Below are 14,010 nucleotides of genomic sequence, written 5' to 3' on the forward strand. Positions count from 1 at the left end.
AAAGTAAAAAATCTGGGGTTTACGCTGGACAGTGAACTAAAATTTAAAGAACAAGTTAGCCTGATTAATTCCTCCTCTTCCTAATGGCTTAGAATTGTCAAGAAAATTGAAAAATTTCTGCCAGCTGACCTATTGAAAGCTGTGGTAATCGCCTTAGTTCTCTTGTGACTGGACTATTGTAATAGTTTCTATAGCAGCCTCTCTAAAGTTCTACTTTAAAAGACCCCAGACCATTCAAAATGCAGCTGCACAGTTTCTCTTAAGAATCTCCAAATATCAGTCAGCCAGGGCCTCTATTGGACAATTGCAATAGCTCTCTGTCTGCCATCGTATCTCTTTTACAGCTCTCTGCCTAGCCTACAAGACAATCTGTGGAAAAGCTCCTGCCTATCTGAAGGCAAATCTGGTGCGCTACATCCCCAGCAGAACTCTTTGGTCTGGCTCAGCCAATTTGCTGAGGGTTGCTTCCTTCAAACCTGCTACTTGAGGGGGGGTGAGGGGTTTGATAGAAGCTTCTTTAGTAACACAGCCCTTCTCTGGAACCGTTTGCCTCCTGAACTGAAACTCTTGGCGTTTAGGAAGAGCCTCAGACCTTGGTTATTTAACCAATGATCCTCACGTACTTAGCCGTCATCTGCTCTCTATAGCGCCAAGACGCCTCTGGGTAATCGTGCGAATTATAAGATGTTTCAGTAATTCATTTATTAATTGGTATAATCCCCAAGTTGAGGATGAAGAATAGGGAGGAAATTTTACGCTGATAGTTTTCAAGAGTTTTCTGACACTTAAAGAAATTGGAGTGAATTAGGTGTCAACATCAAGGGAAAATGTACAAGGTCCCTGCACCATTAGTTCACTCCGGTTTTTGATGCTCCAGTGATACTGCAGTGAGGAGCGAGAGAAATACTATACAGCACAAATAAACTTAGCTAATAATGTCTCTAAAACCCTTTTTCAAACCATAAAAAAATAACCACCCCAAGTGGAGCAGATACTGCAACCGCTAATCTAGATTTCTGCAATTCTCCAGCCAGTGCTTTTCAGGTGAACATTCTTAGTATTTTCAACAATTTAACAATGGTGGCTCGTCAACTACATCTACAAAATCAAGCTCTAAGCCAGCTAGCTTCAGGCATTTTACTATTCCTTCTGCAGCACAGATTGCAGAAATTATCCTTAAGATCAAAGCAGGATCCCCTGACAACCTGTGACCCCCAGGGATTTTCACATGGATTCTGAAGTCATAGCATGACACCTTGCAGTTATCTTTTCCATCATGTTCAGAACTGGCATTTTTTTTAACATCATTTGGAAAACTGCGTCAGCGCTTCCTCTCTTAAATAAACCCACTCTCGATTCCCTTGATCCTAATAACTATCGACTGATTGCAAGACTTCCCTTTCTGGCTAAATTAGCAGTAAGAATTATGAACATCCAACTCTCCTCCTTTTTGGAGGTCAATCATCTTCTAGAATCTAGATGATACGCAGTTCGGCTTTAGAGAAAATCACAGCACCTAATCTACTCTCCTTACAGCCACTGAGGAAATTAGATCAGCCCTCGATGAGGGAGGTGATGCAGTGTTCATCCTGCTGAATCTTTTAGCGTTTTTTGAAACGGTCAATCATGAATTTCTAGTCGACCGTCGGCAGGATCTCGTGATTAGCGATTCAGCACTGGTGCTGCTTAAATCCCTTCTCTCAGGATGCCAACAAGTGGTGTCTCTTGGGATTTTTAACCCAGGAACTTTCTGTATGCCTTGTGGGGTACCTCAGGGATCTTCTCTGTCTTCAACTCTATTTAATCTTTACTTCACACCGCTTGCCACTCTGATTTGATCTTTTAGGCTATCCTTGGTGTCATACGCCGATGATACACAAATCATAGTATCAATAGCTAAAAATTAAAATGGGGCTAGTGACGCATTTAACAAATGTATGAGTGCAGTAAGTAGCTGGATGACCAACAATTGCCTGAAGCTTAACTCCTCCAAAACAGAGGACATTCAGTTCAGCAATAATCCAGCCATCTGGTCCCCCACTGGTGGCCGTCCAACTTAGGCATGGCACGCACGCCAACATCCAAAGTAAAAAATCTGGGGTTACCGCTGGACAGTGAACTAAAATTTAAAGAACAAGTTAGCCTGATTAATTCCTCCTCTTCCTAATGGCTTAGAATTGTCAAGAAAATTGAAAAATTTCTGCCAGCTGACCTATTGAAAGCTGTGGTAATCGCCTTAGTTCTCTTGTGACTGGACTATTGTAATAGTTTCTATAGCAGCCTCTCTAAAGTTCTACTTTAAAAGACCCCAGACCATTCAAAATGCAGCTGCACAGTTTCTCTTAAGGATCTCCAAATATCAGTCAGCCAGGGCCTCTATTGGACAATTGCAATAGCTCTCTGTCTGCCATCGTATCTCTTTTACAGCTCTCTGCCTAGCCTACAAGACAATCTGTGGAAAAGCTCCTGCCTATCTGAAGGCAAATCTGGTGCGCTACATCCCCAGCAGAACTCTTTGGTCTGGCTCAGCCAATTTGCTGAGGGTTGCTTCCTTCAAACCTGCTACTTGAGGGGGGGTGAGGGGTTTGATAGAAGCTTCTTTAGTAACACAGCCCTTCTCTGGAACCGTTTGCCTCCTGAACTGAAACTCTTGGCGTTTAGGAAGAGCCTCAGACCTTGGTTATTTAACCAATGATCCTCACGTACTTAGCCGTCATCTGCTCTCTATAGCGCCAAGACGCCTCTGGGTAATCGTGCGAATTATAAGATGTTTCAGTAATTCATTTATTAATTGGTATAATCCCCAAGTTGAGGATGAAGAATAGGGAGGAAATTTTACGCTGATAGTTTTCAAGAGTTTTCTGACACTTAAAGAAATTGGAGTGAATTAGGTGTCAACATCAAGGGAAAATGTACAAGGTCCCTGCACCATTAGTTCACTCCGGTTTTTGATGCTCCAGTGATACTGCAGTGAGGAGCGAGAGAAATACTATACAGCACAAATAAACTTAGCTAATAATGTCTCTAAAACCCTTTTTCAAACCATAAAAAAATAACCACCCCAAGTGGAGCAGATACTGCAACCGCTAATCTAGATTTCTGCAATTCTCCAGCCAGTGCTTTTCAGGTGAACATTCTTAGTATTTTCAACAATTTAACAATGGTGGCTCGTCAACTACATCTACAAAATCAAGCTCTAAGCCAGCTAGCTTCAGGCATTTTACTATTCCTTCTGCAGCACAGATTGCAGAAATTATCCTTAAGATCAAAGCAGGATCCCCTGACAACCTGTGACCCCCAGGGATTTTCACATGGATTCTGAAGTCATAGCATGACACCTTGCAGTTATCTTTTCCATCATGTTCAGAACTGGCATTTTTTTTAACATCATTTGGAAAACTGCGTCAGTGCTTCCTCTCTTAAATAAACCCACTCTCGATTCCCTTGATCCTAATAACTATCGACTGATTGCAAGACTTCCCTTTCTGGCTAAATTAGCAGTAAGAATTATGAACATCCAACTCTCCTCCTTTTTGGAGGTCAATCATCTTCTAGAATCTAGATGATACGCAGTTCGGCTTTAGAGAAAATCACAGCACCTAATCTACTCTCCTTACAGCCACTGAGGAAATTAGATCAGCCCTCGATGAGGGAGGTGATGCAGTGTTCATTCATCCTGCTGAATCTTTTAGCGTTTTTTGAAACGGTCAATCATGAATTTCTAGTCGACCGTCGGCAGGATCTCGTGATTCGCGATTCAGCACTGGTGCTGCTTAAATCCCTTCTCTCAGGATGCCAACAAGTGGTGTCTCTTGGGATTTTTAACCCAGGAACTTTCTGTATGCCTTGTGGGGTACCTCAGGGATCTTCTCTGTCTTCAACTCTATTTAATCTTTACGTCACACCGCTTGCCACTCTGATTTGATCTTTTAGGCTATCCTTGGTGTCATACGCCGATGATACACAAATCATAGTATCAATAGCTAAAAATTAAAATGGGGCTAGTGACGCATTTAACAAATGTATGAGTGCAGTAAGTAGCTGGATGACCAAACAATTGCCTGAAGCTTAACTCCTCCAAAACAGAGGACATTCAGTTCAGCAATAATCCAGCCATCTGGTCCCCCACTGGTGGCCGTCCAACTTAGGCATGGCACGCACGCCAACATCCAAAGTAAAAAATCTGGGGTTTACGCTGGACAGTGAACTAAAATTTAAAGAACAAGTTAGCCTGATTAATTCCTCCTCTTCCTAATGGCTTAGAATTGTCAAGAAAATTGAAAAATTTCTGCCAGCTGACCTATTGAAAGCTGTGGTAATCGCCTTAGTTCTCTTGTGACTGGACTATTGTAATAGTTTCTATAGCAGCCTCTCTAAAGTTCTACTTTAAAAGACCCCAGACCATTCAAAATGCAGCTGCACAGTTTCTCTTAAGAATCTCCAAATATCAGTCAGCCAGGGCCTCTATTGGACAATTGCAATAGCTCTCTGTCTGCCATCGTATCTCTTTTACAGCTCTCTGCCTAGCCTACAAGACAATCTGTGGAAAAGCTCCTGCCTATCTGAAGGCAAATCTGGTGCGCTACATCCCCAGCAGAACTCTTTGGTCTGGCTCAGCCAATTTGCTGAGGGTTGCTTCCTTCAAACCTGCTACTTGAGGGGGGGTGAGGGGTTTGATAGAAGCTTCTTTAGTAACACAGCCCTTCTCTGGAACCGTTTGCCTCCTGAACTGAAACTCTTGGCGTTTAGGAAGAGCCTCAGACCTTGGTTATTTAACCAATGATCCTCACGTACTTAGCCGTCATCTGCTCTCTATAGCGCCAAGACGCCTCTGGGTAATCGTGCGAATTATAAGATGTTTCAGTAATTCATTTATTAATTGGTATAATCCCCAAGTTGAGGATGAAGAATAGGGAGGAAATTTTACGCTGATAGTTTTCAAGAGTTTTCTGACACTTAAAGAAATTGGAGTGAATTAGGTGTCAACATCAAGGGAAAATGTACAAGGTCCCTGCACCATTAGTTCACTCCGGTTTTTGATGCTCCAGTGGTGCACAATGCTAAGCCACATTTACAAGGCCACGCAAACCCACTCTAAGTGACTTTCCATGGCCTTGTAATATGGTCCCTTTTTACACATTACTCTGCGTGAAAGGGGCATTCCATTGGTGTTGCTGTGGGTGTTCCCACGCATTCTGACACAGTCCCAGATTTACAAGGTGGAACAATAATGATAAATACCTTTATTTCTCCTTGTTTTTTGCTCTTTCTATGTGTGCTGCATTCTGCCATCAATGACTGTTTTTGTGCAGGAAGGCATCCCTCCCTGCACAAAAACAATCATCCCTGTAACGCAGGCACCCTTGCACCATGGTGCAAGGTTGCCAGCGTTAGTGGTAGGCAGCTAATTTTGTGTCAGCACAGAGGAAAGCACAGTGATGCTGTCATTACGATGTATCCCTGCACTTTCCTAATGATGCAGCACGACGCAGCAAGATGGCTTGCAGCACCGAACTGTAGGCCTCATTTACAAGGTTTTGGTGAAGGGTAGCACTGCAATGAATCCTGCTGCACAGCCCTGCATCAAAAGAAAAGGACAGGTATGCTCCGTATCTATGAAGTACGGCGCATTCTTGTCCTTTTCACCTGTGCTGGTACACAATGGGCTACCATTCACCAACACAGGCACCCTTGCGGCATGGTGCAAGGGTGCCTGCGTTGCAGGACTGATTGAGTTTGTGTGGAAAGGGACACCTTTTTGCACAAAATCAATCAATTGAGGTGATTTTGTCTTTCTATGTGTAGTGCAATATGCAGCAAAAATAAGAGGAGGAAAAACGAGGAGAAAGAAAAACATTTCTCCTTGTTCCGCCTCCCTAACACCACCCCTGGGGTAGCGTTAAAATCTGACTCATTTCCAGGATTACGATTCCTCGTAAATCTGGTAATGCTTCAGATTTCATGGTTGTTGTGTGGGAACACCCACAGCAACACCCCTGGAACCCCTTCTTTCACGCAGTGTGCTACGTGTAAGGAGCACATATTCACAAGACCATGAACAGCCACGTAAAGTAGCCTTGTGTGGCCTTGTAAATATGCTGTGGCACATTGTGCCGCTGAAGTTTCAAAAAAGTGACACTCTGACGGTGCAAAAGAGCTGCCAGGGTCCTCGTAAATTAAGGCCCTGTGTCATTTCCTACTAAACATGCTCCCAAATGTACTGTTCTCAATGGCTGCAAGGTGATACGACTTGGAGACTGTAGAAACTGTAAAGATTTTAATTTTTCTCCACTTTCATCTTTGATTAGGGTACTATCCAGGCTGCGCAGTTATGTAAAAACACTTATTTATGGGTTTTGCACTGTAACATGACTGTTGTTATTAATCTTTGTGACCTGCGATCCTGAGGACTTGTTTGCGATCATTTTAGTGAGGCTCTGATGAATCTGTTTTTTATTTGGCTTAGTTTGAAGGCTGCAGTGCCAAGACCATAGAAAGAAACTATTGGGGTGCCTGTAAAGAGTAACCTATATTTATTTTATGAGTTACACTGGCTACAAATATCAAATCGGTGTTATTTGATAAGTTAGACCTTATCAAGTTGATTTACGGTTGTATGTGGGCTACAGTGAAGGGTTGATTATGTATGTAATACTGCATTGAAGTTCTCCGTGAAGCAGGATAAGAACTGGTATTTTGATTGGACAATGAGATAAAGTAACTTTCAAATCATCGGTTAGTCTAGCAGTATAGCACAGCAGCAGGGGCGGCTGGTGAAATTTTCAAGTGGCGGGGCGCAAACTGATTTGCGAGTGCCGGCCCCAGGCCACTCAGGCCGGCAGCGACCCCCCCCTACATAACACTCAAAGAAATGTATTCACACACGCTTACACACAAACATCCATTCGCAACACTCTCCACCAAACATTCATGCATACTCGCACGCTCGCACCAAACACTTTAAAATAAAAGAAAAACACACACTCTTACCTTGCTGCCGGTCCCGGTCCGAGCCACCTTTGGGCTCTGCTCCCCATACGTCACAGGCTCACAGCGCCCCTGGCCAATCCTGGCGCCAGGGGCACAGGTACCTTCTCGCCCGCAGCACGCACATTAGTGCTCCTAATGGGCATGCGCAACGTCGCAAAAACAAAAGTGCGCATGCGTGGGCACGGGTAAAAATTCACCCTCCGTCCCCACGCATGCGCACTTGTGTTGCCGCCTGACAATCATGTCAATCAATCAACATGATGCCAGACCGCCCACCCCTTCAGACTCTGAAGGGGCAGGGCGGTCTGACGTCATGTTGATTCATTGACATAATTGACGCAGAGGGAGCTGCGGGCGGCTTCGGGCAGGGAGGGCCACGCCCCCACGCCCCAATGGACGAACCGCGCCTGCACAGCAGTGAGGGAATGTCAGCCACACTGAGTTAGAGATTATTGAGCACCTAGAGACTATGGTAAAAGTGAACTCCAAAAGAGTAAATAATGCTCTCAGGGTTTCAGTCAAATAGTTCACTTCGCTTAACACACTGTCAACTCCGTTAACTCATTAGGTGATGTGATTTTACATATTTTAGACTTGGCATTTCAACAGCCTGGTGGCAAAGTTGCCTGTGTGGATAAAGGATCTTTGAATAGTTAGAGAACCCAGGTTGACAAATCAATGCCACAGTAGAAGAGCAGCTAATGCAAAATGATTCCAGTGATGGCACATAGACACTGTTGAAAGGTTCTGTGGGGTTTATTTCATTATCTCAAGCATAAACTGTTTACATGAACAGAGCGCTGGTGTGAACAATCTGTCAAGGAGACGTAGACTTCCACTGGACCTTTAAGGCTGTATGTACAAATGTAGGCACCAGCGTTAGATGTTCAGACCCACCCCTCTGCCTGTCAATAACAGGCGCCATTTTAGGGTATTGGGACTGAGAGAGAGTCTAAAAGGCCCAGAAGGTCGAATCATGTTTGTATACCTTATGGTCAGTGTTATGACATTTCAGGTGGTGATGATGGTCACTGCACAGCAGCACACACAGCATTACCTGGAACCTCTTCGTGAGAAGCAGAGGTACGGCACTGTTCATGTTTACCAAAGGGTACAGACCAGGAAGACTATCATTTCGAATGATGCAGACTCGCACATTTACTTTTTTACGCTTTGTCCTTAAATTTTTTCTAAAACATCCCATTTCTGTCACTACCTAATATTTGCATGCACACATTGCATCTTAGGGTGCCTATATACAATAATGCAAAAATAACTTTTGTGGGAAAGTAATTATAATTTATAATCAGCTGTGGTGGAACCTTGACAGTCAGTCGGTCTGCTCAAGCTGCTATGCGCAGTCCTACCAACAATAAATAGTGATTTAAGTCCCGGTGCAGTACTTCCTAAACACTGGTCCAAAAAAAACCAGTTGTATCGAACGCACTGGTATTTTCACGTCCATCAGCGTTCTCCTGAAATTAAAATCTCTGAACTGTTTAAATAGATTGTACAGCATGTCCAAATATGAACAGTGACCCCAGCATGAGGCAAACAAAGTAACAAGTTAGACAGCCAGTACTGGTGGACATAGAATATAAAAATACTGCTCGAAAATAGTTTGTTCCTGAAAATAACAGAGGGACAAAGAATATAATTTGCACAAACGAAGCTACATTTGGCTCTAGCATTAAGGCCCGTACAAGAGCAATTGTCCTTGACGGAGTGCGTGGAAGAGGCCAGGGTGCGCTTGTTAAGAAGTCCATTGCCACCTCTCGGGGTCCATTTTGTTGCTTTCTACCCCTTGTTCATTGGCGTAAAGTGCTTGGCACCCCCATGGTTAATGGGTCCTTTGTGGTTAGTGTTCTCCAGCTGGCATCCTTATTTAAAGACAAGATGGATCAGGAGCTGACAGGAAAGAAAGATGCAGAGGAGGAACCAGTAGCGAGAGTTCCGGAGAACGTTTTCAGAAGCAGTATGTCTGGTGAAGGATTTCCTGTTCAGTGCTGTTAAGTCCCTGAAAATAAGCAATATAAAACATTGAAAGGCGTGTCAACATTTTTTCTATCTGCTCAATTAAACAAATATCAATTTACATTACAATTCATTCTGGGGGATAATTGTCTTCGTGCTAATTAATCATTTGTTAAAATATCCAGTTATCAGGCATAATGTATTAACGTCAATATTCTCAAATAGGCACCTTCCCTTAGGGAGTCTCATATGTGTCTCTAGTAGAAGAATTGTTTTGGCTATCAAAGATGCCGCCCCACACTCATTACGTCAATTGCATCGGATTTCTCACGAGTACTTAGTTTAGAAACTTCGATACAAAATAATTCACAATCCTCAGAAGAACGCTAAGAGGAGAGTGAGTGTCCGGGAGAAATACTGGTACAAAAGACAAGTGATTAGGACCTGATGTATAAAACACTTTTGCAGTCACAAACTCCACAATTCACAAAATCATAGTTTGAAACCAGAAATGTTAGCAAACCACCCTTTGCAATTTTAAAACATATTTTCGACTTACATACGGTGTTCTACGACTCATTCAATCGCAAAAAGGCGGAGGCATGACAGGATATAATGACAGGTTTCAATGCTTTGTGAATTCAACTAAGGTCACAAATCGGTGAGTAGATATTGACTGCTGAGTTTTGGGTGGTGTTTGATCATTGGATGAAGTACATGTATCAGTAGGGACACATGATGAAAATGAAACTTATTATAGATCAGGAACTCACTTCCGAGAAATGTCTGAAGGCCAAACTCTTCAAGCAAAACCGTCTGCACTAGTGGTATTCCTAAGTGCCAAAAAGTCTACTGCAGGCACACGTCAAGCAGTTACTAGATCACCCATTCTTGGTTCAACTTCTATTGTTGCGACCCAGAATTTAGCCACCGTTAGACATCAACCTGACAATTTTCAAAGCCTTCTATATGAGAAGCCGAAGCAAAACTACTGAGTGACAGCAAAGTGCTATAGGTTATTGTTTTACTGCAGCAGAGGAAAGATTATACTATTACTATCTTGTTGACATGGTGCATTGCTCTCATGTTGTCCATCAAGACTTTCATCAAGCAGTTCTACAGGAAACCAAATGAACCTCATAGGCCACAAGAATTCCTTGGTTTCATTCGTTAAAATTATTTTTCCAAAAATATTTGGCTAAAATAGTTTTTCATAACATCTTTCCCAATAACATTGTATTTCTATGTGGTTTATTTTAATCAAGCCCTTTTATACATTTCGATGTACTGTAACTTAATTTTTAATTACCTTTTTTTTATACGTATTTTATGTTTATCTCTATATATACATAAAAAGTTATATACAGGTAGACACACACATATATGTAGCTTACACACTGCAATACAACATACAAAATGTACATACTGACACTTATACAAAGTGTGAATTATATATATATATACACACACACACACAAACACACATATATATGTACATATATTTATTTTATTTTTTGATTGGTAATAACTTTGCCACCTTTTGACGAATCTCCATTAAACATTGCAGACCTATTACTTTTTCTACACTGGCTGATGATGCAAAGTTTCATGGTGTTTAGTTATGGGGTGCAAAGTAAAAAGGGGAATCCCAAAACAATTTTTTTCCACCAATGCATTTTTCATAGACTTTTTAGACAGACAGTGGCAAAATGGCTAAACAGATTTTTTTTTTTACATTTAACAGGGATATAGATTATGGTGTGGTAAGAGTCCTTTTTCCTATTTGATAAAAAGTGGTTCAGTAGTTGTTAGTAATAAGGAACAAAAACGTAGTGATATATTGTGCCACGGTACAGCGTGGTAATTTTGCTGTATACTCTAGTACATAGCAATGACAAAAATGGCAAAACACAATATTATTAGTTAATAAAAGCTATTACAAAATTAAAAGGCAGTCATACTGTTTGAACCACACTTTGGATTTCTGCGATATAGCTTATTATGTTTTAAGCTGTAAGAAGTGAGGCACTTTACCAAAGTCTGAATTGCTAGGAAAAAGTATTTTTTATTGTTGTATATATATATATATATTTTTAAAGTTTACGGAATACTGCGGTACTTCCTCAAAACTACATAGGAAGTACCCTGGTACCTATTGAGTCTCAAATAAAACATTTATGAGAAAAGATACTTGATAGTACACCACTCAACTTTTCGACACACCACTACACTCTACGTCTCTCCACGCCATGCCACTCCACTCTATGACACACCACTGTACTATACAACACGCAACTCCACTCTATGACACGCCACTCCACTGTATGACACTAAACTCCACTGTACAACATATCACTTTGCGACACTCCACTCTATGACATGCCACTCAACAACACGCTATCCACTCTACGCCCCTCAACTGTATGCCAACCAATCTACTCCATTGTACAACACTCTATGACTCGCTACTCCACTCCACTCTACAACATGCCACTGAAATCTGACACACCACTCCACAACACTCCACTTCTCTGTAGGACAGATCACTCAACTCTACGACACTCCATGCCACTGCACTGTACGACACGCCACTCCACTCTACAACACTACATATACTTCAGTTGATTGTTTTTATTCATAAAAACAATACAATCAATCATGAAACTTTATTCGACAGTTAAGTCATAAAAGCACATTATACAAATACATTTAAAAAAACATTTTTAAATATCTAAAATGTTAAAATACAATTAAATCATTCTATAACCATCAAGTATAAAAGATTCCATAAAATCACCTTTAAAATTATTATTTTTAAGACAAGCATTGATTCATTTCACAAGTATATTAATACAAAAATTCAAGTCTTGCATTTTATAATGAGACACATAGCTTAATTCTAATTCTAATAGGCAGAACATATCGCAACAACAAGTCCCAATAAACATTAAATTTGATAGATGGTCACTCATTGAAACCTTGGAGCAGTGTGTTCATACGGATTTGCCAGGCCCAGCTTAAGAACTTCGCAACAGCTATAGCAATTGGAGGCGCTGGATCTGAGCACAGTATCCGCAAGGCTGATGCATATCTCCTAATGCCCATTGCCCTACAGATCAGCTTTATCCAAACATTACGAGGCGCAGTGTACATGGGGCAAAAAATTAATATGTGACCCACAGTTTCACATTATTCTATGCACTTACCACATTTGTTATTACTATAACCTCCCCATCTGCAGGTAAATTCCCGGGTTGGAAGAGCACCTACCCTTAATTGAAAATACAATTTACGATCATAAACTTTCTTAATCAAGTCCCAATATTTTTCCAAAACTGGACGGGACTTGAATTCGAGGAAACGACCTGTAAGGTGAGTTGAGAGACCCTGAGAGTTTTCTGACATGAATACCATTTCCCCGTACCTTTCTTTCAGTTTTTCCTTCGAAGGGAACACAGCATTCAAAGGATCATTCCAAAGCTCTGACAAACCAAGCTTCCCTATTAGGTGTCTAATTTCCTTCAGCCATATTATTTTGTCGAACAAGTCAGATCTTATGACATCCATAAGGCCTTTAGTATAGTGTGCTAGTTCCTCTGTACACCATAGCCTCCGCCAATACAATAAAGGGCGAAGATTTGCTAGGTGTACCACAGGCTTCTTGCCAAGATCCAGCAATAACTGTTTTAGGGGGGGTGCTTTGAGGGATACTTGTTACTTTGCGTAAAAACGCATTCTCCAAAACAGTCAGGCATTTCAGGTTTTCAAACCCCCATAGCTCAGCCCCGTATAGGGCTGAGCTTAGGACCTTCATGCCATAGATGTCTAAAACTGGGCTAATAAGTTTGTCAAGGAGGTTTTAAACTTAGTTAGAAGGATTCCTGCTTGCTGCTCAGAACAGCCCGATCAAGTTGGCAGTTCCATCGCATATCCTTCTGTAGTGTAACGCCCAAATACGTGAAGGAATCAACCTGTTCCAGGGGCAGACTATCCATGAACACATTACCCCTGAAAGACTTATGTTCATTAAATGACATAAACTTGGTTTTGGCTGTGTTTACTTCCAGGCCACGTAATTTGCAGAATTCTTCAAATCGCAGGAGGGCTTTTTGTAAACCACTTGGGGTCTTGGAGATTATTAGGGTGTTATCCGCAAACATGAGGATTGGAATATGTAACCCTGCCAGCACCGGCGCGTCCATGGGGGTCAGGGATAGAAAGTCGACCACCCCATTGACAAAGAGTGAGAACAGGGTAGGCGCCAAAACGCATCCCTGTCAAACATCCCTGTCAACAGGGAAGTCTCCCGTCACCTCTCCCCTATCCCCCCACAGGACCCATGCAAAATTATCCTCATGTAAGCGGATGATTAGGGACAGTTGATCTGGCGCCATTCCCATTTCTCTCAGGACTTGCCATAGCTTTTCTCGCGGGACTAAGTCAAAAGCTGCCCTTAAATCGACAAACACCGCGTAAAGGGCTCCCTTACCTATAACCACTGTCCTCCAGTACAAAGTAATGAAACGAAAGACTTGGTTCATCATACTGGTTCGGCACCGGAAACTTGCCTGCATGGAACTCAGGATATCGTGATCCTCTATCCATGTCTGGATCTTGTACAGAACCAATCGGCCCATGACCTTCTGCACCAAAGCTATTAAACTGATTGGCCTGTAATTGCCAGCTAATTACTTATCGCCCTTCTTAAATACTGGGGCGATTTCCGCACCCTTCCAGGAGGGTGGGACATCTGCTCCCCGAGCAATTGCATTAGCAATATGCGCAATGTAATATCGCCAGGTTTGTTTGTCATTAACAAAAACATCTGCCGGAATGTCCGGTGCTCTACCCCCTGTCACTGCATCCAGTGCCATATCAACATCTGCTGGGGTGAAAACCACCCCTTCGTAGTAGATATGAGGGAGCAGTTCATAGGACTCATCATCACTACTCCTGGCATACTGTGGCTTGAAGTAGTCAACCCAGGCATGTTGACCCACATTATTCTGACGGGGCAATCAGGGCAACCTCCCCTAACCCATTTGA

The 14,010-nt window shown here is 42.2% G+C and overlaps 1 protein-coding gene across 2 annotated transcripts in view; it reads right to left on the reverse strand.

Annotated features, from left to right (window-relative positions):
* Positions 1-7,722: 7,722 nt before the first annotated feature.
* The window catches only part of OSBPL5 (oxysterol binding protein like 5), an 841,363-nt gene continuing 835,075 nt past the window's right edge, over positions 7,723-14,010 (reverse strand). For both annotated transcript variants that reach the window (XM_086957869.1, XM_086957868.1), the window contains exon 22: positions 7,723-9,007. In XM_086957869.1, coding sequence (XP_086813995.1) covers positions 8,872-9,007 — 136 coding nt within the window. In that variant the 3' untranslated portion in view covers positions 7,723-8,871. The remainder of the gene's footprint in view (positions 9,008-14,010) is intronic.

The sequence above is a fragment of the Lissotriton vulgaris genome, chromosome 2_1, assembly GCF_964263255.1.
Source record: "Lissotriton vulgaris chromosome 2_1, aLisVul1.2, whole genome shotgun sequence".
NCBI classification, from domain to species: domain Eukaryota; kingdom Metazoa; phylum Chordata; class Amphibia; order Caudata; family Salamandridae; genus Lissotriton; species Lissotriton vulgaris.